A 22,316-nucleotide genomic window follows, 5' to 3' on the forward strand; every position below is an offset into this window, starting at 1 on the left:
GTCTGTGTTGTTAAATCAGTTAGAGATCGCCTCATCGATAGTGTCAAAGGAAGAGCCAGGGTATTGTTCTTACCTAGAGAAGATTTCCTCTGCTCACAACCCGGATTCCCAGCAGGTGTCCACTGTCGACACTCCTCGTCAGCGGATGTGAATATACCCTTCAGGTACAGTATATATAGGACGATGAGTGATGAACTTACGAAAGATGAATCAAGGCTTGCGAGGGGATTATATAGGGCGATGCGAATTAGTTTGCTCTGGATGTGCTTGTCTGCGAGTATCCTCGTGCTACCGCATTTTGCCCACTGCGAGCCTTCAAATCTTTCTCCCACCACGCTGGAGTCTTGGTAACAAATGTTGTCTCAAAGAGCCTCCCAGATTCCATAGCAATCTAGAGGGTGTCACGTCCATGCATTCAATGCTGTTTCCACGGGTAGATAGGTAAACGACACCGTGCCTACGCGTGTGCCCATGCAAACAAACACCGACCATCAATTCTCTGGAAGCAGTGAAAGCCCAACTTGGCAAACACAGTCCAATTGGTCAATTATCACTCAGCACTTGCGTCACCATTAGAGATGTACGAGAAGATACTGACTGCTGCTTTGTCTCAACGGTTGGCCAAAGCTGTCTGGGATGATGAACATGTAAAACTCGCCAGATTGCTGACAGTCTTGACTTGTTGATCTTTATCACCGACCGTGGGGAATCTTTCTCAGAGTAAAACAACGTTGACAACCTCGCAGTTGCCATGTTGCTCGACATGGGCAAAGCCATTAGTGTATAACAGATTCGGACTTGATACGATGTCTCTCTCATGTAAACTAGAGGGATCACAGATCATCATAGTAAACATACACCAGGTAGAAGTCTAATTGTTCATTCATATTCCTTGGTATCATACTTTTGCATCTAATACTCTATCATCCAGAACCCAGTCATTAAACGAATGGCCTATCATTAAAAACACCGAAAGGCAACGCCGCGATTTCTCCCATCTAGACATCTGACTCGGGACCAGACTTGTCCTTTTCTCCCTCCTGAGTACCCTGATCAAGCTCATGCTCCGTCTCAAACTTTCGATCCAGGCTCTTGGCCTTGACGCAGAGCACAGACACCACGAGGGCCACGCAGGCCAGGAGAGTCAGGACCAGCCAGACGGTTCGCAGGCCCTTGATGTACCCGTCGACGATGGTCTCCTTCATCAGATTCATACTATCAGGAGCCTTCTTGATGATTTGTACCAGAGCTGAGGCGTCCTTAGCCCACTCGGCAGCCTTGGGAGCAAATTGCTCGCTCTTCTCGATCTGCTTTTGGAACTCGTTCTGGAATGTCACTCCGCCGACAGCAACGCCAATACCCTGGCCAAGAGATCGGCAGAATGCGTAGAAGCTCGCAGCAAAGGGAAGATCCGCGTTGGAGGCGCCAGCCTGGGCTGCAAAAGCCTGGGCAGAGTAGAGGATACCCAGGCCGAGACCTCCAGTGAGGTAGATGAGCACCCACTTCCAAGTTTCAGTGTCCTTTTCGAGAAGCATCATCAAGCCCATGCCCAGAGGCACGAGGGCCCATCCCAGCCAGATAAACGGTCGGTAGGCACCGGTCTTGGCAATCAAAAGTCCAACGACGACAGCAGCGGGGGCAACAGTGCCCGTAAAGGGCAAAACAGCGACACCGGCATCGATGGGCGAAGATCCTCTGACCTCGTGGTATAGGGGGACATAGTACAGCAGGCACCAGACCAGGATTCCGTGGATGACGGTGGCAAAGTAAGCCGAGAGTGACGTGAGGGATGTGAAGAGGCTCGGTCGAAGGAGGGGATCGCATGTCGAGTACTTGGTTGAGAACTTGATGTGGCAGCCAAATCCGATGAGGCCAAGGATGCCGACGACGAGGGGGACGACAGTTCGGGGGTTGCTCCAGTCATACATGATGCCACCTAGGATACTCAGTTAGCAACAGCCACAAAATAGAAGCCAAGATTACTTACCCCAGCTCAGGGGAATAAGGAAGCTCGTCAGCGCTCCAACGAAAATGACAGTTCCGATCCAGTCAAACTCCTTCAGCTTGGTGTTGACGGTTGCATCCTCCTTTCTCTTGATCTTCATGGTCACAGGGATGGCAACATAAGCCACGGCGCAGAAAGGCAGGTTCAGCCAGAACAGCCAAGGCCACGAAACTTCGACGAGGGCACCGCCCACTACAGGGCCCAGGATGCTTCCGATGGCCCAGTTGAGCGAGATGAGGCCGAACCACTTGCCTCGCTCGCGGAGACTGACAAGATCTGTTGCAATGACATATGTGAGAGCCAGGATACCACCAGAGCCTAGGCCCTGAAGCGTACGGCCACCAAGGAGAACGGCGATGTTCTTCGCGAGGGCGGCCATGATGCTGCCACCCGCAAAGACGGTCAGGGAGCCAAGAAGGGCTGGTCGACGGCCGAAGATGTGGGATAGGGAGGCGACGGGGGGCTGGATGACTGTCGAGGCGAGGAGGAAACTAGTACCACACCAGAAGGCCTCGATGGCTGAGGCTCCAATGTCTTCTGCGATGGTCTATCAAGGTCAGTGAGTCAAGTGGTGATATCAATCGTCCAGACTCGAAGCTTACCGGCAACGCAACGCAGATAATAGTCGAGTCAAGGGCAATGATGAAAGTGACAAGACACAAAGTGCCAAAGGCACCATAGAAACGCCATCCCCTGGATGCTGTAGGCATGTTGACGTTCTCGACCTCCTTGAGCTGGACAGAAGGGGCATTGGATGAGGATGAAGGGTCCCAAATAACTCCTTGGCTGGAGGACTGCGAGCTCTGAGGTGTATGTCCCGGGACGTTCAGCGGGCTAACGGCAGGCAGAGAGTCCATCCTGGGGGCCTCGGGCCGCTGAGGTTTCTCGGCTTCGTTACTCATGATCTTTTTCGATACACAAACAAGTCAAGCCGGTCCTAATGTGCTGGTGACACAGGGGAAAAGACAAGCGAAGTGAAGACTGCTCTGGGTATCCTCAGCCGAAGAGAACAGCAGAAAAGCCCGTTCTTTAAGGATAGCCTCAGAGGATGAGGAAACCCACAAAGAGAGAGGAAGCCAACGCAACGCACGTCGATGGCCTCGCTCAGCCAGCCTCTGAGCGGCCCATGGCCCCCAAATTAGATCTGCAAGATAAACCAGCAAGTCCTAGACCATCTCTCGAACCTTGTAGTCGAGATGAGCCTAGCCAGAGTACAACGGGCATGCAGAGTACAGCCCTGCCTCGATTGAAGGGGCGTCGACAGATCCACAAGCAAGGTGAGTTAGCCGAAACAAAACCTCCGCTTTCTCACTTCTCCAGCTTCCATTGTCCCAGAAACTAGCGATTTCCAAGCGCCGTACCAAGCATGCAAAGTCCCGGACCAGGGTGCTTGAGCCTCAGACTTCTGTGGCGGCCGCCCACCAAGGAAACCTTGAAGGGGTTGCTAGGAACCACGGTGTTGGGATCTGTGACGCGGGTGAGACTACGTGGACGGCGTAAAATAGGCTTGGTGATGTTGGAAAACATGACATCAAACGGTAAGCAATGGGCCCATAGATGATCAACGTGATCTACCCTTCGGTCAGGATACCTGATAAAGCCCGTCAGTGATGGAAAATCTCACCATCATGATCAACGGTCAAGGGAGTCAGCCCTACAGCGTCAGATTTGTCGGGTCCCCGACCCCTGCTGTTCCGTAATCTCAGCCACTGGGTTCTGCATCTCGGCGAGGCCGTTTTCCAACGAGGGCCGATGCCCGTTTTGTGCAGCTTGGGTTGGTTTGATCCCGATCCGCCAGCCACAAGCGATGGAGGCTGTGGGAAGTGGATTGTTGATGTCAAGGTCAAGCCAAGGCTTGATGCCAAGAGTTATTGAAGCATTCCTTCCTTTCCGCATGTGTATCCGTCCAAAGGCTGGACTAACCCTTTTGACCCATGTTTCATCATCTCTTCCTAACCCTTTTGCAACTGTCGTCAGCAACTCATTTCCCTCAAAACAATGAACAATCTCGTACCCCGTAATGGTTACGCAAGCTGAGCGGTTCCGTCGGCAGACCAAAGTGCGGAATTCTGCACCTCGCTGTTGGTTGTTGTCTTGCTCAACCACTAGCTGGTCAGACTATCTGCCCGGCTACGTAGTGATAGCGCCACTAGAGCCTAGTTAGCACCAACAGGGCTATCCCGGCGGTTTGGGCATCGCCTTCATCGATCTCTGTGTCAGGTTTGGTCTGGGCTGAGCGGGTAGAATGTTCCGATTGTTTCGTTGGTCTGTATCTCTGAGACTATCTGCTTCTCAGCTTGCGCCATGCACATGCTTCTAATCTAGTACGGCGGTCAGAGCCTCTATCCCTATCTATCCCAGTCTATGAAGCTATCCACGGATCTTTTTCCCAAACCGTAAACGCCATCCCATGTGGCCCCATAATCGCTCCCGCAGAGTGGCGCGCTGAGGCTGGCAAGATCCACCCGGATTCCGGGTCCGAACAAACAAACACGCACAAAAACAGAAAAAGGAAAGCGAATATTAGCGAGCATGGCCGCTCGGGTATGAATGGTAGTCGTGTCTCGTCTCTAAAGGAGGAGGGGGGCTTGTGCTGAAGAAAGAAAAAGTTTATATCGAAATGTTGTTGCCGCTGTTGGTTATCAACTTAGCGAGTCGCGTTGGTGTGAGTCCTTGACATGCTCCGGCGGAGAGCATTGCTCGCCCGGCGTTCCTTTTCGGCTTCTTCAGCCTCAGCCACGGCTTGGTCTTCCGTGATCTCCTCGTGCTTGTTGCGCATCCGCTGGAGAACGCTGGCCGCTTCGGCAGCAAACTCGCACTTCATACGGATGGTCTCGCCGTACTTGTAGAACAGGAACGGGAACGGGATACACGCGATGGCCAGGAAGGCCGGCACCGAGCTGGCCCAGTGGATACCGAGGTCGTCGTACATGTATGTGGTAAAGAGCGGGAATGCGGCACCAAAGAGTGATCGGAGAACCGAGTTTGCGGCCAACACCGACGCCGCGAAGATAACATCTAAACCAGGTTAGCCTGCTGCAGAGTAGAGACGAGTTGGGAGCTGAAACTTACAAGAGTCAATAAGATAGTTCATTAGCGAGAGGAACACCACCACAAGGCCAGCAGAGAACACAGCTGAGCCCATGATGCAAACGATCCAATGCACGTCGCTTCCGTTAGACCAGGCAAACCAAAACAGACCGACAGGAATCAGGATCGAGCCAACAAGCGTAGGGGGTAGTCGGGCCTCCGGGGGCGCATGGCCACCAGCCGCAGCAGCCACACGCATGTATCGCTTTTGGTCCATGATGGAACCAGTGACGGCAAACACCATGCCCACTGCGATACCAATAAAGGCGAGGCCTCCCTTACCAGGGCTCCATCCGCGACCCTGCTGGAAAACAATAGGGAAAGCAGCAAAGCAGAGGTACAGAGTGCCGTAGATGATGGCCATGTAGATCGAGGTGAGCAAGACGATGGGCTCCTTGAAGAGCAGGATCCAGGGACGCAGAAGAGCCACCTTGAACTGCGTAGCAACGCTAGTGTGCGGGCGGCCAGCATCCATCTTGGCAATGTATACCTTGCCAGTCGCCTTTGAAAGGGCGACAGCGCGGCGTCGGAGTTGATAAGGGGCGTAGGTCTCGGGGATGAGAAGGGAGTTGACAATCCAGACGACACCAGTAAAGATGGCCATCATGCCTTCAACCCAGCGCCAGCCCTCGTGCTCTCCGAGGAAGCCACCAGCAATGGGACCTAAAGTGCCACGTTAGTTTGCGTGCTTCATCCCGCATCGGAACTAAACGTACCAATAGTAGGACCAAGAAAAGGAGCCCTATTCACAACCATTAGTTTACTTCCACAAAATTGTAAGGAGACTACTCACATGGCAAACAGCGCTGAGGCAAGACCACGCTGCCTGGCATCAAACATGTCGGCAATGACACCACCAGCGTTAGTAAGAGGCGAGGAGCCGAAAGAACCGGCAAAGAATCGAAGAACGATCAAAGCAGCCATGGTGGGTGCTCCAGCAGCGCCAGCGTTGAACGCGGTCAAAGCCATATAAGAGATGAAGAAAGGAATCTGTCGACCATAAAGCTCAGACAGGGGTGCCCAGAAAAGGGGACCGATGGCGAAGCCCAGGACGAACATGGAGATTCCGAGAATGACAACCTCGGTCGACACACCAAAGTCGATCAGGATATCAGTGAGACCGCCCGAGTAGGCGGTACTGACAAAGGCAACGGCGAGCGTCGCGATGGCCTGCAGGATGGTGATGGCCCACTTCTTAGCCTGGGAAAAGTTCATGGCGTTTCGAGGGTCGTTGGGGAGGAACTCGACGAGATAGGGGGACTCGGTCGTCCCCTCGCCGGCGTACTTGTGGTTGAGGACAGCATCATCAAGGCCGACCTGGTCAAAGATGAGGCTAAAATGGGAGGCCTTGGTCTGGACTGTCTGGTTCTCGATGTCGACTTCGTTGGCCGTCACCGAGGATGACGACGATCCCGGCCTGGACTCGGGTTGTGTAGTTGCGGTCATGGCGGCGATAGGACACAGTGGGAGGTGGTACTAGGCACTGCAGTCGTTCGAGATGGGATCCGGATCGGCGGTCCTTGGTTGGGATGAACTAGCCAGGGTATCAGGCTCAGTTGCACATATGGATTGCGTCCAAGTATCTCATCCGTCTCGGAGACCCAGCACGGCGGGAGGCAGATATATATGCCATGGGGATCTCGCCTGTCGGTCCCAGATGCATTGTTAATCAAGATCCACTAGATGCTACCAGAACGCCCAACAGTCTGGGTTGACGGGGGTCTCTAGACCAACAAAGATGCGAATAGATCTCGGGCCCTCCTGGTCGCCGACTTTGAGCGAGGCTCTGACGTTTCTGTCGTCCGTTTGTGGGCACTGCGGTCGGAGTTGAAGACTATTCGGGTAAAACAGAGATGGGTGCATGTAAGATCGGGGGCCCGGCGCCTGGCATGTCTCTCAATCCCGGTTTGCGACATCGTTTACAGGTTGTTGCCTCATCTCGCGTCTTTCCTGTCCCGTTCCAGGAGCCCCGGCGTGCCTCGGAAACATGCCGTCCCTGTCGGCGGTTCCCAGTCGATAGAAGGTGAAGGACCAACTAGAAGCCTGGAAAGAAGGGGACCCCGCCCGGTCAGAAAGTCCGACGGCGATTATGCTGCTCCCTCGTGGGCTCAGCCGCGTGGAGTTGACCCATCTCATCTCATCTCAGCTCGCCGACGGGATTAAAGTGGGCGCTTTTGACGGCGAACCCGCTGGCTTAGGGGCACGCCACGACGCCAAGTTCCGAATGCCGACTCATGTCTCGTCCGTGATTCGGATCCGAAGCGGCTTTTACTGTAATGCTCCAGTAGGAATGATCCGCGCCCACGTTGTTCCACGCGCTAGAGACCAAACTTTGTTGATAACCTTGTCTTTTGTGAGCCTCGATCCCACTCGCGTCAATTCTCTGACTGATAAGAAAAAAGTTGCCTCGGCTCATTTCGTTTTCGCTATCGGTTCAGGGCACGGAGCCACCGGCCGGCCGATACCATTGCCCCCCGTCTCCCTGTCTGACCCCCGTTTCCCTCGTGGATTTGTGCTAGCGGCTGTCTCAGAAAGATAGAAAGAATAGGTAGAATGTTGGACCCGTGACGGATTTCGGGCGTCAAGTCTGGCCGACCGCCGATCAATGCCTTAGAATTGTCCTCCTTTATCGCGGCTGTTAAAGATCAGGCGACATGACTCTGCCTTGAATCCACCCACACACACCGTTGTTGATTCAGCCCTAGCTTTGAGCCGCATTACAGCCGTTCGTAACATCACTTCCCTTCGCAATCCTTTTTTTTGGGAAGCCCTGATGCATGTTACCCTTGCCATTGGCCGGCACAGCGGATCAGTCGCCGAAGCCTTGCCATTCTTCCTCTTCCATGTCCTCCACGTTATCTTGATGACTCGAACCTAGTGCCAGATGTGAGGGGCCCTCTGAGATGTCGTCATCGTCACTCTCGTCTTCACTTTCCTCATCTTCGCTTTCCTCCTCTTCCTCCTCTTTCTTCTCGTCCTCGTCTCTTGCAGTCAACGAGACGGGCTCGCCAGTCGACTTCAAAACGGGCATGCCAAGAACATCTCGAATAATGGTACCGTTCTCATCCCGCATGTAGGGACCGTCGTCATCTGCAGCTTCGGCGCCCTCTTGGGCACCAACCCTTACAAATGCAGCCACAAAGAAACCCATGACACCCTGTCCGTCGTCCTTGTAGGAGCGGATGCAGGCCTCTGCCACGTCCGTCTGGTCCCCACATGCCGAGGGTAGGCCCCGGACGGGCCACTCTCGCATACCGGAGACCTGGTCGGTCCGTCGTAAGATACGCCAGTTCCTCTCCTTGGCAATCTTAGATTCGAGAGCCCTCATGACGACACGTTCGTTCTCTTGCATGTGGACAGAGCATGTCGAGTAGGTAATCTTCCTCGCCGAAGGAAATCGAAACGCGTGCTGGAGAAGGGTAAGCTGAAAGCCTGACAGAGCATCCAACCGTGCTTCCAAATCCTTTTCCGACGCCAGAACGGTCTCGTTCCCATCGTCATCGATGATGACCTTCTCAGGCTGTTCAACCTGGTCATGCTTCCTCTTGCGATTGTTTGGCTTCGCAGCCGCCCCTTTCCCCGTGTTTGCAGGGCTGTCTGGTAGATGGAGTTCCGGCATTGAATCTCGCCCGACAATGCCACTCCCTGAACAACTCGGGTCCAGGAGCAGAGCCCCGACCGACTTGTACTTATCAGAATCGGGGTTCACCTGCAAAAAGTCCTGTCCAAATCCGATCTGTGTCATGGGCCTGGAGCCCGCAGTCTTGACCATCTTCTCGAGCGTCTGTGCCCGCCTGGGGTCCTTTTCGAAAGCATAAATCGTCTGCTCTGGTGCATCAAACTCGGGTCGGTGTTCCTTGAGAATAGCCGCCAGGTGCGTAGTCTTATTTCCAGGCGCCGAGCACGCATCAATCAAATCCCCGTCTTCTGGCTGGGGGTCCAGCAGATAAGCCGGGAAGCACGACGCCTTGTCTTGCAGAATTATCTTGCCTGATGCATAGGCTTCCGTCTTTGTCAGGTCGATTCCAGGGGTGATGGCCAGGAGATTCGGCACGTGCGGGTCGATGTAGAGGAATTTTCCCGACTTTGTGACAACTTCCTGGATCGAGGTGGCTCTCGCGAAGGTCGAAAAGGTCGTCTCTAGCTGATCTTCCAGGGTACTCTTCACCGCGTTGACGCGAACCCACCTCGGGTAGTTCGCTTCCTCGCCAGCTGACTGCCTCTCGATCTGCTCCTTCAGGGCCTCAAGCGTCGGCATCTTTCTTCGGAGCCGAGCCAGCTTGAATTCTGAATTAAGCCTCGCCTTGTGCCGTTCAATGGATGCGCGAAGCCCGTGACTCTGTGGGAGAGCGATCCCCCTCTTGGCCAATAAGAGATCATGTACGAGTAGTAATGACAGAATAGGAGTGAGCTGTGCCAAAGATTAGCCAAAATTCTGTCTTCATATGAATCAACGTGTTTATATCTGACCTTGCGCTCATGTTTAAGAAGCTCAGACTTCTCAATCACCTCCTTCAGCACCGGGCTCCATTTGCAGCTCTCGAGGACGAGCGCGTAAACCTGATTGGGTGAGGATTTCAAATTCTTCTTCTTGAAGACACGGGACTTGAGACTTCCTCCCTGTGAAGATGACCCTGATAGAACCTCTGCCGCCTCATGGTAGAGAGACATTTTTAAGGCGACGCAGAGATGGTTGAGGTTGCTAGTGAGGACTGCTAAAGAAAAATGAAGCTGAGCTTTGAGAAAGAGGCGGTTGGGTAATTAGAGTTTTGCCGATATTCACCCGGGGACCTCCAGCCCGTGTAAGTGCCGTGATACCTACCCTACGACTCAAACATGACCGTTCAAGGACACACACAGACTGGGTTTAGAATTAGCTTGACGTTGTTCAATGTATATAAAGGCTGATTACACAGGTAAGGAAGGTATCTCAGTGACATGGTCACACTCCGCTTCCACTTTCTTAAAACACAATCAACTGGGAATACCACACCTGCCAGCAAACATCAGGCACCACAACGGTTACATCACGTAGTTTCACTATCAACAACTTCTGGTCATCATCATGTTCGGGCGCCCTGGATTCATATCGGGCTAAGGGTACGTACGCACGCGTACGGCCCTTGAGAAGCGAAACTATGTCCTTCAAAATGTACATGTCAAGAAGCGAAACATCCAACTCTCTCTTTCTTTTCCCAGATCCACGATGCGTGTTTGATCAACATGTCTCTCTCTAGAGATCGCCGATCTTATATTAGTCCAGCCCTTGTTCGCCGGACCCCATATGCAAAGATGCTCCGCAGATGCACCCTTTCTGTATTTGAAATGTCATGAAAAACAACAACACAAGAACTGTTCAGGCCACCCTAACTGGTGAAAGCCCATAAAATAATCAACTTAGTGACGGTGGCTGCGGCGGCGGAGATGGTTGCGGCCGCTGCCGTGGTTGTGGGCATGTCGTCGCATGTGATCCCTCTTGTAGACAGGTGCCGTCTGCTCAGGGGCGCTGGAAGTCTGGGTGACGGTGACGGTGTTCCAGACGGTGTGGATTCTGGGCCTGCACTTCTTGCCCTTGCCAGGCTTTCCAAACACGTTGGTGGGCTTGGGGGCGTCGGTAGGAGCGGTGGGAGCTTCAGACTCAATGACAGCCTGAGAAGTGGGAACAGTCTCTGGAACCTCGGTCGGCTGCTTGGGGGCGTAGGTAGACTCCTCATCGGCGGCGGCGGCAACGGTGGCGGAGGACTCGGCACCAGTGGCGCTGGGAACCTCGGGAGCGGTCGTCTTGTCATCTGAAGCAGGCTTGGTAGCAGAGGCGACGGGGGCCTTGGAGGAGGAGTTGTCGTCATCACCGGTAGAGGGAGATCCCTGGCTGACGCTGTCACCGTACGCCCATCCACTAAGCGGGTTGTTTCCGGGCAGCTTGCTCAGGGTACCGTCAACCTCCTCATCGACCTCGGACTCGATGGTGCAGTCGCCCTTGTTCAGGCCGTAGGTGAGGCCGGGGCAGTTGTCCATACCATTGGTACCAGTGTTACAGGTATCAATGATGTGCTGCAGAAGATCCTCATCCCAGCCAGCCATGAAATCGGCGTGGTTGCTGTAGCCAGTGACATCACCGTTGGAGAAGACAAAAGGCTGCTCACCCTTGCCCTCCTCCCAGCGACCGGCGAACTTCTCGGTGTGCCAGTAAGACTCGTAAAAGAGGTGAGGCACGTGAATCCAGCCCTTGGGGCAGTCCAGATATCCGTCGTTGTCCTCGGGGTAGGCCATGTTGTTCTTGAAGTCGGTGAGGCCAGCATCGGGGTTGTAACAGGACGGGAAGTGAACGTCAGCCCGCATAGGCGAGTACTTGCCATCGCAAGTCCTGTCAGGGAAACCCACACCCTCACCCAGGTTGTTGGGGTCACCGACACCAGCCGTGGTGCCATCGGAGTTGGGGTCCCAGGAGGGAGGCACGAAAATGTTGTCAAGGCGAGGGCAGGTGATTCTGGCAGCGTTGACAGGTCCCTTGGAAGGGTCGAGGTTGGCCTTGGCGCCGGTCTTGGGCATAGTGCGGGTCATACTATTACCCGCAACTATCTGAAGACCGACGGGGAAAGGCTTGATGTCGTCATGAGTCTTTTCGAAGCTGAGACTGCTGTTAGAGCTTGCGCTGTATGGTTGAGGAGCGTGGCTGAAAGGCTCTGGTTGGTCAGGATAGGATTCTTACAAGTAGTAGGCGTTGAAGTAGTCAAACTCAACCGACTCGAACTTCTCAGTCTTGGGGTCGCGGAAGTAGAGTGAGGGGAACCAGTAGTTACTGTTGTCGCCCTTGACAAGAGCGTTGCTGCACTTGGAACCAGCGAGGTCCTTTCCGGTTGAGCTCTTGCCGAAGGCGCTGCCACCCATGATGGTGTGGACGTGGGTGGAAGTCTGACCAGGGAACAAGATGGGATCCATGCGACCCTTGGTGAGCTGCTTGTTGGTGAAGCGCAGGACGGCAAAGGTGCCATCCTCGTGGGCGGCAGAGGCGACACCAGCGAGGGCGGCGACGGTGGCGAGAGTGTACTTCATGATGACTTGGTGGTTGACGAATCTCGTATTTCGGAGAGTTTTGTGTGTTTCAAACGGCGGGTCCTGGCGAGACCTTGATCGGGATCCAGGCAGAAAAGAGTGTAAAAAGTGTTGATCTTGGAGTCAGGGTCTCTGGGACTCTGGGCACCAACAATGAAACCTGCTGCGAACCTCGCGGAGAGAAGAAGCAGGGAGTAGAAGTTGAAGACGGGCAAAAAGGTGGGGGAGAGGAAACGGCGCAGGTGATACCGGAACACCTGTGGGATTGGAAGAATGAATGTGTCGCAACCAAAGGGCCGGCCACTGAATCAGAGAGCGGACGGTGGGAAGAGGTTGACGAGGAGGAGCCGAAAAGAGGGGAACAAACAGGATATCGCGGGGAGAGCCTGTTTTAGGAAACGAATGAGGGAAGTGAAAGAAGAAAGAGAGCGGACGTGCCCAGCAGCTGCTTTGCGGTGTACGAAGGTGAAGAGAGGAAAGGAAGAAGAAGAAAAATGAGCGTGTGGAAGGATAAAGAGGAGAAGTAGGTTGGACGAAGGAGGGTGAAGTGAGGGTCTTGTGTGAACGGGGGGAGACCTTGGCAATCCACCATCGAGTAGGGTAACTCAAGGTAAGCAGGCCGTTTGGAGAGGGGACAAGACCCTGCTAGGCGTCTGAGTGCGTGCTACGGCATAAGGCTGCTGAGTTCAGGCCAGGCCCTGACCAGCAGCTGGCGGCCAGTTTGCGAGCATCTCCTCTTGGTTTCTGCCTCGATTATCGAAGCGAGCGATGGATGAGATGGAGTTGCATGGGGCCTAGCTCAAGGGTAGGGTCCATCGCTGTGCCCATGGATCCAATTCAGGGGTCGCAAGAGCCGCCACGGCCTCTTCGGGGCTTCCTAGTGTAGCAAGATAATGAAAGAGGATTGGCTAGATGCCCTCACGCCACATACGGCTTCTTGTGCGCAGTGCCAGTGCCGGGTGCAGCGCATCCATCCAGTTGTGTGCCAGCTGACCAGGCTGGGCTGTCAAAAAGGCGCTCTGCTCTGGTCTCTTTGGATCCATGGGGTCACCGCGGCGAGGACCAGTGAAACGACCCAAGGCCGGCTGCTTCTTGGCATCCATCCCAATCCTTCAATTGCTGTACCTGCGTCTGAGCTGAGCTAACAAACCCCTCCTCCTCCGGGGACCGTTGGCGGCCGCCGCGACGATGGATGGCCTAACAAGGGGGGCTTGAGGCCACCAAAGCCAAGGCCTACAAGCGTCTATGCATTTACGGTGACGGAGGGGGATCGTGGGAGCACACATGGCGGTGATGCGCTGGCGCTCCGTGTAACCGTCAAAAAGCCCGGCTACGGTTGAAGGTGGCTGCTGCAGGATGGGATGGTTGCCTTATCTCGACAACGTCTCTCTGTCCCATTCAAGGATATGAGTGTTTGCTCATGGCACAAGCAATGTGATTGAGCAGCAGAGGACCCGTTGCACTGCACGACTGCAGCTCGTCGTCCCACGAAGAAGGAGAACAAACCTACAGTTCTTTCAATGGAGAGAGGCCAGGATCGGGCCGCCAGCCTCTGACGCAGCAGATCATGGAGATTACAGGGTCGCTATGAGAGTGCCTGCAGATCAGCGACCTGGAACAAGCAGGGGTCTAATTCACAGCGCTTCAACGGCCATTATTCCCGACCCCCGAAAGGAAAGTTGGAGTGAAGTGATATGACCTACAGCAGGGATGTGTAGATGCATGTCGCGAAACGGAGCGGGTGTTTCAAGGCCGACAACCTTCAATTCAGCTGGGCTGTGGACATATCTTTGAAAAGCAAACAAACACTTCTTCAACAAAACTCTTCCCCTTTCATGGAGACTCACAAAACCGTTTCTGATAGTTCGTCATCCACGGCGATAAGCTCACGGCGGGCAACGATTTAGCCAGGGGCAGCACATGCACTAGCAGCATCTCAGCGCCAATCGACAGCGCCTCGAGCTCGCTAAAAGCTTCAGTGGCTTTTGGCTTCTCCTACAGGGCGCCTCCAGCAACGTTGCCAACGTTGGGGGACCCGCTGAAAAGGCCTGAAACGCGCTAGGGTGCTTCCTCTTGATTGCCCGGCCCCACTACGTCAATCCTCCCCCGCCAGAAGAAAAAAGACCCGAGCTGAAATGATCCTGGTATTCATCATGGAGCATCACCACGACGACAGCAAATCGAGGCCTCATGTTCATCCGACCCCCGACTTGGCCGAGGCCATCCAGGCCCTGCATTGTTTCGCTTCGCCCTCGCTTAGCTTTTCGTCCCTTCTAATCCCCCCGAGTCTTGCCCTGCAGCACCGAGAATTCGGGATGCCTAAGGTTGGATCTGCCTTGCCAACTCAAGACCCAACCGCCCGGTCCGGCCACTCGCAGCCCCCCTTATTCTTCATCCCTATTTCCAGAGAGCGAAGCTTCTAGTTTGGTTCTAGTCCATTGTTGATGTGGGTATGACACCTGGCCCTCATTTCCACACTCTTCATGCGACGAGTGTCGATTGTCACGTTGCCTTCAAGATCGGATCAAGCCAGATCCATCCGATGAGGCTATAGCATTTGGTGATCGCTACTACCATCGACTCTAGCCTCCTCCTATACGGGCTGCTATCTCGTCATTCTTGGTCTAGTTCCATGGTCGAGACAAGCGACGAGTGGCTTGCGAGTTCGAAGTGCTTACCAATATGTGATCCCACTGTCTGGTCGACTCAACATAGCCCTGCCAGTCCTTCTCAATCAAGGGTAGTCTGCCCGAGAACAAGGAGACAGCGACTCGAATCCATTGCCTCCCGTCTGTCCATGTCACACACCGCTCTGTCAGCCACGGCAGCTTTCTTTCCAGATTCGTCTTCGATAGTTGTCTGCTGATGAGTCCAACATCTTCCTCGACCCCATCGCGCCCTCTTGCGGCAAGGTCGCTCATCCTCGACTAGCATCTTTTTGACAAGCTGGCTGCAGTCACCCGCAAGGTAGACCAAGTTGCTTACGGTTCCCCTCTTTGCAAGACCCGGCGCAATTAGGCCAGGGGTTCGGGATCTGACCCTGAGGGACGAGGGTCTTCGATGAAGCAGCTGCCCGTTCCGGTGGCCCTCGGCATGCTGCATCTCCCGTCTTCCCCCGTGATGAACTTGTAAACCCTGGGCCCGATCCTTCGCGTCGGAATCCATCTTGAGGATCGATTGATGGATGGGATGAAGGGCCGTCGAGTAGGGGGGCAACTCGAGCCGGACAGCACAGGGAGCTTTGTGCGAGGCCAACCGTTACACACTCTCGATGGGGAATTGTCTGTGCCAGGATTTTGCCTGTAGGTAGCCGACCTTTTATCGAACGGGGCGGCAATATCTTTGTCGATATCTTTCTCTACCATCCTGTTCACTCTTTCTCTCCTGTCAACCTGTGCATCATTTCGCCCTCTGTGCTCGTCGCAACGCTCACTTCCCGCGACTTGAGCCTAAGCTGCCTCGGCACCTCGGGTCTTCACGTGTGCTAGGCTTCGTCGTTAAAGATGGATGATTAGATCAGTAATTTCGTTGACAGGGGAGAGAGCATCAGGGCCGAAAAGGCGTAGTGGACAAGGAGAGTTGCCATGGACCAGACCAGTTGTCTGCCATCGGGTAGGCAACAACGTATCATTTGATTTACCCTGGGAGCCCCGGTATAAGAGTTCAGATCTTGTGGCCGTTCTTAAGCTTGATAGAGCCCTCACCGGGCATGGGAATCCCTCAAAGCTTCTCAACATGTGGTCTTGCTTGAACATTTCTCGCTTCCTTCTCCTCAGTAGCCACACTACTCATGAAGGTAGCAGGCTGTCGTCAACGCCCTCCTACCCGGGCCCTCCGTTGCCGTCTTCCGCGCTCTCTTGTATTCATGTTTCTTAATAAGCAGTGGGACATCTTAGGCACCGTCAGCCCCTTTCTCCCACCATCTTTCGCCCATCTATTGCATGCTGTCTACTTAGGTCTTCAATCACAACCGGCCCTTCTCGCCCTGCGCATGTGCTCTGACTTCTGTTCCTCTAATAACCATGCATTAAATATCGAGATTGAATTCCACTCAACCGTCATGTCATATGTTCCACGCTCCCGAGGATGGGGGCAGATTGTTATGCCAGCTCACTGTTGATAAAAGTCGTAATCCGTCTGACAAGGGCTTCCACAAGTACGTAGCCACAAACAGCGAGTTTTCTATATGCTATAAGGTAGTAGAATAACATCCCAGTAATTTTATAAAGGAAGGAGATGTCGACTGTATTACTCCTCGCCTTTCAAAAATGGTTGATTATGCACCTTGGCAAGTCTCTGAGAAGACAAACACATCATGGCAGCACCAGGTGAATTGATCTAGGAAGGAGTATAGCCACAGAGGCTCTTATCCCCCTGTCGCTGATCTAAAGCTTCATGAAGAAATATTCGCATGTGACGCTCGGCAAGTGTGATGGAGATAACAGGGGAGATAGAACGAGCGTCCTTGATGGAGGGGACCAAAGGACGGGCTGGTCCACATAGTTGTTCTATGTTACGCTTTGGATATTCATGGGCGAGAGCATTTAAGTTGAGGAAAGTTGACTCGTTTTGATTAATCACTAGCCGTCGAAACTGGGTACAATGCCATAACATGGAGTCCTCCCCTTCCACGGGGTACATATCTAGATACCGCCCAATCTCAAGGGCGAAACCATCTAATCGACACATTCGGGAAACCAGAATACTTTTAAACATTTGATTTATTGCTTCTAGTATTTCCGTTCTATGTCGTAGTGGCTCGTACCTGATCGTCCGTCTACGATGCGTCCTTTGGTTGCATCTCTGCAATACTACGGCCCAGGCGACACCGCTCCCAAAATGTGAAAGCTACTAAGCCATTATTGCGAGATGAGAAGAGCTGCATCTAGGAAAATGGAGGCATGCACTGTCAATCTTTAGGAATGAATATCAACACCACGACTCTGATGGTGCCATTGCTGCCCATGGTTGGCCATGGTTGGCAGGGGGCCTGGCCATGGCTGCAACGACACTCGAGGGTTCAAATATAGGCACTGCATGTTAGAAGTAATTTTTATATCTCCGGGAACGTGGCTATAGTTCCGTTTCCGTGCTGCCAGTGCTTTCATCTGCAACCATGCTGCCATGCGACGTCCTCTACCGACCCCCCTCAAGAGCTGTCCTGTCACGAGCCACCAAAAACATGGAACTCAACCACATTTTGGACCAACATGGCCGGTAGCAGTTATGGTCAAGGCTCCCAGTCTTCCTAGCAAAAGCCCTTGTATTCATAGACGCGGCCACGCCATTGAGAATATCAGAATCGCTCCGTCGTACCCCCCAAAGTGTCTTCTCTTGATCACCGAGCTCCTGCGGGGCGTCTATTGGATATGAAATTCTCGACTTCCCTCTCTACAGTACGACACGCCACCATGGCTCCCATCATTCTTGCAGAGGCCGAGAATCCCAACTGAATGTAACCGTCTTCTGTAAAGGGCGTTCTGGAGAGAAGGCGCCATGTCATCCATGTCATCTGCTGGCCCAGTCGAGTTGAGACACTTGGTTCGCCTCGTCCCGCCTCACATCGCCTCACCTCCACTACCTGCTCACCCAACACCTCAACAAGAGACGGGATAGAAAGCAAGCAAGTAGGCGATTACATCATGAGAAATAGCCTGAGTCGCCAGAAAAGAGTTCCGTGTCTGCATAGATCAACCATGCATGAACGCCCGGGTATCATGTTGCATGCATCCTGACTCCTAAAAACTGATAGCTTCAAGCCCACTTGACGCCGTGCCGGACCCTCTGATGACCCATTGGCTCATCTCGAGAGACCTACTATTGCAACCAGCGGGTACTCTTCCCGGAAAGCCGATGGCCTACCCTTATCTCGGCCTCTTTTTCTAGATTCACCATCCGCGGTATGGGATGTCGAGTATCATCATCTCCTTCGTCACCGGTAGTGGATGCGTGTCTAGGCAAGATTTGACCGGCCTAACCTCTTGCTGAAAGCATTGCTGTTGGTGCGAATACGGGGTGTGGCCTTTGATCGATATCGTTGTGTTCGGCCGAGAGCCAAGCCCCGAGGCAACCAAGAGAGACGCTGATTCCTCCACCTGGTAACAAGATCGACTAGCTTTGCTCTTTGCCCCCCGATCCGTAGTCGCATCTTGCCGTCACTGGCGAATTGGGAAATACTTGGACATTTTCATGTCACGAGCCGAGGAGTGGCTTCAATAGCCGCACTGCACTTTGCCATTCTCCAATCCGACTTGTCACATGCCAAGTGGCGCTGTCCATTCCGACACCCCCCTTCAAGTGAAGATGAATGGAACCTGGGAAAGACAGGGATAAAGACAGGAAGTGAGAGAGAGGTGACAGTTGCTGGTTTCGGAATACCCTTCAAAGGGGCTAGGCTAGTTACTCTCAAGAGCACCAACCTTCTTTAGTCCCACCAACATCACACAAGACAGCCAAAGCCGCTGCCGTCAGGGGGGTTGGACTCACCGGTGAGGAGCCCCATGTAGGGCTAAGGGTCGATGAGGAGCACCAAAAGGGATAGAGCCTCCTGGGGATGGGTATTGCTGGCGCGGGGCGCAACGCGGGCGCAGATGGAGGCGCAACGCCAAAATTGCCGCCGCGCTCAGAGGGTGAGAGACAGGTCTCACACCTTTCTCCAGACCTTGGCATGATCGACGGCTCGGAAAGCACGCTGTCAACTTGTGGTTTACACGTGCCCATGGCCGTGGCCGTGGCCGCGCCCGTACCCGTCCGTGTCTGCCGTGCCCCTCGTGTGCCGCTAGAACATTTTGCTGCTCTGCCAGCCTGGAATGTTTTGGGGCCAAGTCTTTGGGCGTCTCTCTGTGATAATTCCACGGTCCTTCTTTCTCTCCTTCTCTCTTCCCCCGTCTCCTCCGGAATCGGCCGGTGAGGGCCACCAAGAACATGCCGTCAAGGCATCGCACCGAATCTAATCGAGTTAGGAATGGCCAAGGGTTTTTCTTCTTTTCATGGCGAATTTTCGTACAAGTTGCCGCCTACTTAACAGGACAGGGCTTGTCGCTCGCTGCGGGGACAAGCTGCAGATCTTGGAGATCAATGAGATTAGCTGCCCGCTCATCTGGGTAGGTGCATGGGCAATAATATCCGTCCGGAGGAAGAAAGGCAGCTAGCTGACCCAGCTAAGCGAATCCATTGGCTTCGAGCAAGGGGACCTTGCCAAGACATTGATGAGCAGGGATGGTCCGAGTTGCTGAAATTGGAGGTAGGTTGGTTACACAGAATGTTGCAGAACTGATGGCGTCCGTGCCGTAGATGCCCGCAACAAGCTCTTGGCCAAAGGGCGGTAGCCTCGTCACCGTGACACTTTATTTCCGTAGGGCTTCGTATGGCTTCAAATGATGCCCAGCTGCTCTCAGCTGCTGTACGGGGTGTCAGCTGTCAGTGCCTCGATGCTCAGCTCGGTGCAATCCCACCTTGCTGATCCGCCTGAACCCACGACGCCAACCATCATCAGCTCACACTGCAGGATGCAGAAGGCAAAATGCAGAATGCATGTGCATATATGCAGTCATCGCGGCCATGGCCTATTCGTTGAGACATCAAGACCCCTCCACCCGGATTGCAATGTCGACAAGGCACGGGCAGGTACCCGTTGCTCAATGTCTCAACCATGCGAGACAGCGAGCAACTCGAGCTATCTCGATCTGAGCTCTGGTTGGCGGATTCTTACCTAGCTCCATCCACCTTGTCTGTTCTCTCAGCCATGGGAAAGCCGGGCTTGTTTCCGAGTATCCGTTCATTTTCAACTCTTGACAGTGAGGGTCAAAGTAGGTAGGTAGGTCGACGACGGTTTGAAACACACAATAACATGGGCATCGGAGCTAACCTCCCGTCGACGTCAGTAGTGCTTTGACTCTCGTTGACGATGGGCCCTCCATTCGCTCGCTCCAGGCACGGTGGAAAGCAACCAACAGTCAAACTTGACTAGTAAATCGATGGCAGCGGTCCGCGCAAAACCCGGTTCGTCGCGTGGTTGCACCCGTGCGGGGTGGCCCTGGGACGACCCGTTTTGCATGCATCGGGAAACCGACTGTACGCATATGGTCATAGCTCTCGTTGCCATAAGGCGAAGCCGTCGTGATGTGATGCTAAAAGCGACGATCACCGCAGGGTGGTGTGCAAGGATGCCGGCCACCTGGATACAGTATTGTGCCCTCATGCTCTTGCTCACGGGAAAAGACGTTGAACTTCTCGACGAGACATTACGTCGTCTTGTGCTCACATGCTCCTTGTGTTCTCGTCTTCGTCATCGCACCCTACTTCCAATTGAGCATTGGCGCATCAACACCCCCTTGGTCCGATTTAGTCGTCATGATCTGTCATATTGAGTCGTTCTCATCATGCTCCCCAAGCCACTAGCACGGGATCGCTCGCCATAGTGAGATAACTAGTCTCGTCAGTCGCACATCCATTGTCCTCAACGACAATGTTAGCCCAAAGCCGTCGACAGGGGTGAGCTGGCTGGCTACTCTCTGTTGTTCCACCCCAATATGGATCCTAAACCACACGCGGAGACCCGGGCATCACAGCGTCGTTGACTGGAACTGGAATGCGAACGTAGCCAAATCATGTCGAGCCGCGTTATGGCAGCACATTTCGAAGAAGAGAGTTCCTGCTAAGGCCCACGAAACGGGTAAGGGCACCATCTTCTCTCGCGTTCTGCGGGATCCTCCCCCTTCCCTCATTCGTGTTGTCCCAATGGTCGCCTGGCTGCTTCGTGCTGTCGAATCGACATTTTCCTGTGTGATCTCAGGCCAATGAGGGCGACCCTTGGCCTGTCCGCTGGCGACGCCTCTAGCTCTGAGACATGTGGGCATGCCACTCCGGGCTGGCCCTATGCCATCGCGATCAATGCGTAAGGACGCTGATCACTTCAGCAGACGTCGCAATTTGACAGCCTGCATTTGATTGCTATTGGCGAGCCCAGAATCATGGATTCGGCTTCCCGAATAGAGATCTGAGAGCTCAGAATAGGGAGTGAATGTGTCGCACCAGCGGCATAGATTTCCCTGCCCAGTTTATGACCCGTCATCAGGCATCCATATCGCTGTGAGGTACGGAATATGGTGCACAATCATACCTCATGGGGTGAGCTAAGGTGTTGAGGCGCTCCTCGCAACGCAAGACTCGGGGTATCTATCATCGTGTTGACCATCCCGTTATAGTTTTGCAACTGAAATGCGCTCTTTGTCTCGATGCCGGGTATTAGACAGACTTTCTTCATCGTAAACTTCCATCGAAGACTTCATTCCAAATCGATGAAGGAGACTTGAATCGGAAACGCAAGTCCTCGACACCGATCGTGTCTCGATACTTCCACGCGTTCCGCGCAAGCACATGCTTATTATGGTTAAACATGGAGTCCATATCTAGCCATGGACCTGCAAGGGAGAGGCCATGATCATGTCCCTCGACGTGACCTCAACACCTTATTTCATGTACTCGGCTGTCAAGACTCGCCACTGGGTCGCCCTAGGTGCAGATCTAGCCCATCAACCATATTCTGATAGCCGGAAAGCTTCCCCTGGCTGGGACAGGAGAGCAACGCCAGGTCTCGGACCGTATACGTGCATAAGTATCCACAAAGCTACTCCTCAAGCAGCCCGCAGGTGTTCCCCTGTGATGAACGGCGTCGATCGATATGTCTCCACCAGCGAGGCCATAGAATAGCACTTGTTCTGGGAGACATGTTTTACCGGTTCTGTGGTGAGATGCAGTTCGTTGTCATGATGCATCCCCCAGAGAGCCCTTCGCACTGACGCAACCACCGACTTCTCCTAAACCCGCGTGCAAGAAAGCGTTGGACGATTTGAGAATGAACCGCTCTCTTTGATTCTTGTGAATTAGCTGAATTCGAGTTGCGCGCGTGTGTAAAATAGCGCTCTTGATATATATAGTAAGACATATCGGTTGCTTGTCGATATAGCAAGGTCATGCCTGTGCCGTTTCCCCAAACCAGACATGATGAAAACAGAGAAAAGTCGTGGGTATACCGAGCATGCCAGAGCTATCATCATTCTGAAAAAGATACTTGAAACCCGCAAAATAATGTCAGTGACCACGCAGCCAGTTTATCCCCCCTCCCCTCCCCTGTTGCGTATGTCCCGGGACTGCTTGCCCTGTACCC

General features: G+C 53.7%; 3 protein-coding genes and 1 pseudogene across 4 annotated transcripts, besides 1 other annotated feature; all 4 read right to left on the bottom strand.

The window, feature by feature from the left end:
- Window positions 1-998: 998 nt before the first annotated feature.
- On the bottom strand, window positions 999-2,907 carry NCS57_00613700 (uncharacterized protein; the record flags this gene model as incomplete). The annotated part of the gene is made up of 3 exons (XM_053056034.1): window positions 999-1,936; window positions 1,988-2,552; window positions 2,608-2,907. 3 exons carry the CDS (start codon window positions 2,905-2,907, stop codon window positions 999-1,001), a joined length of 1,803 nt encoding a protein of 600 aa, XP_052914989.1.
- Window positions 2,908-4,652: 1,745 nt separating this feature from the next.
- On the bottom strand, window positions 4,653-6,541 carry NCS57_00613800 (MFS domain-containing protein; the record flags this gene model as incomplete). The annotated part of the gene is made up of 4 exons (XM_053056035.1): window positions 4,653-5,023; window positions 5,078-5,758; window positions 5,812-5,837; window positions 5,889-6,541. The coding sequence occupies 4 exons, from the start codon at window positions 6,539-6,541 to the stop codon at window positions 4,653-4,655; spliced, it is 1,731 nt and encodes a 576-aa protein (XP_052914990.1).
- A 1,363-nt stretch (window positions 6,542-7,904) lies between these two features.
- On the bottom strand, window positions 7,905-9,805 carry NCS57_00613900 (annotated as a pseudogene). The gene is made up of 2 exons: window positions 9,566-9,805; window positions 7,905-9,506 (listed from the first exon to the last, which is right to left on the bottom strand).
- Window positions 7,905-9,805: a sequence feature.
- Window positions 9,806-10,492: 687 nt separating this feature from the next.
- Window positions 10,493-12,148, bottom strand: NCS57_00614000 (DUF1996 domain-containing protein; the record flags this gene model as incomplete). The annotated part of the gene is made up of 2 exons (XM_053056036.1): window positions 10,493-11,729; window positions 11,805-12,148. 2 exons carry the CDS (start codon window positions 12,146-12,148, stop codon window positions 10,493-10,495), a joined length of 1,581 nt encoding a protein of 526 aa, XP_052914991.1.
- Window positions 12,149-22,316: the final 10,168 nt, after the last annotated feature.

The sequence above is a fragment of the Fusarium keratoplasticum genome, chromosome 4 (genome assembly GCF_025433545.1).
Source record: "Fusarium keratoplasticum isolate Fu6.1 chromosome 4, whole genome shotgun sequence".
NCBI classification, from domain to species: Eukaryota; Fungi; Ascomycota; class Sordariomycetes; order Hypocreales; family Nectriaceae; genus Fusarium; species Fusarium keratoplasticum.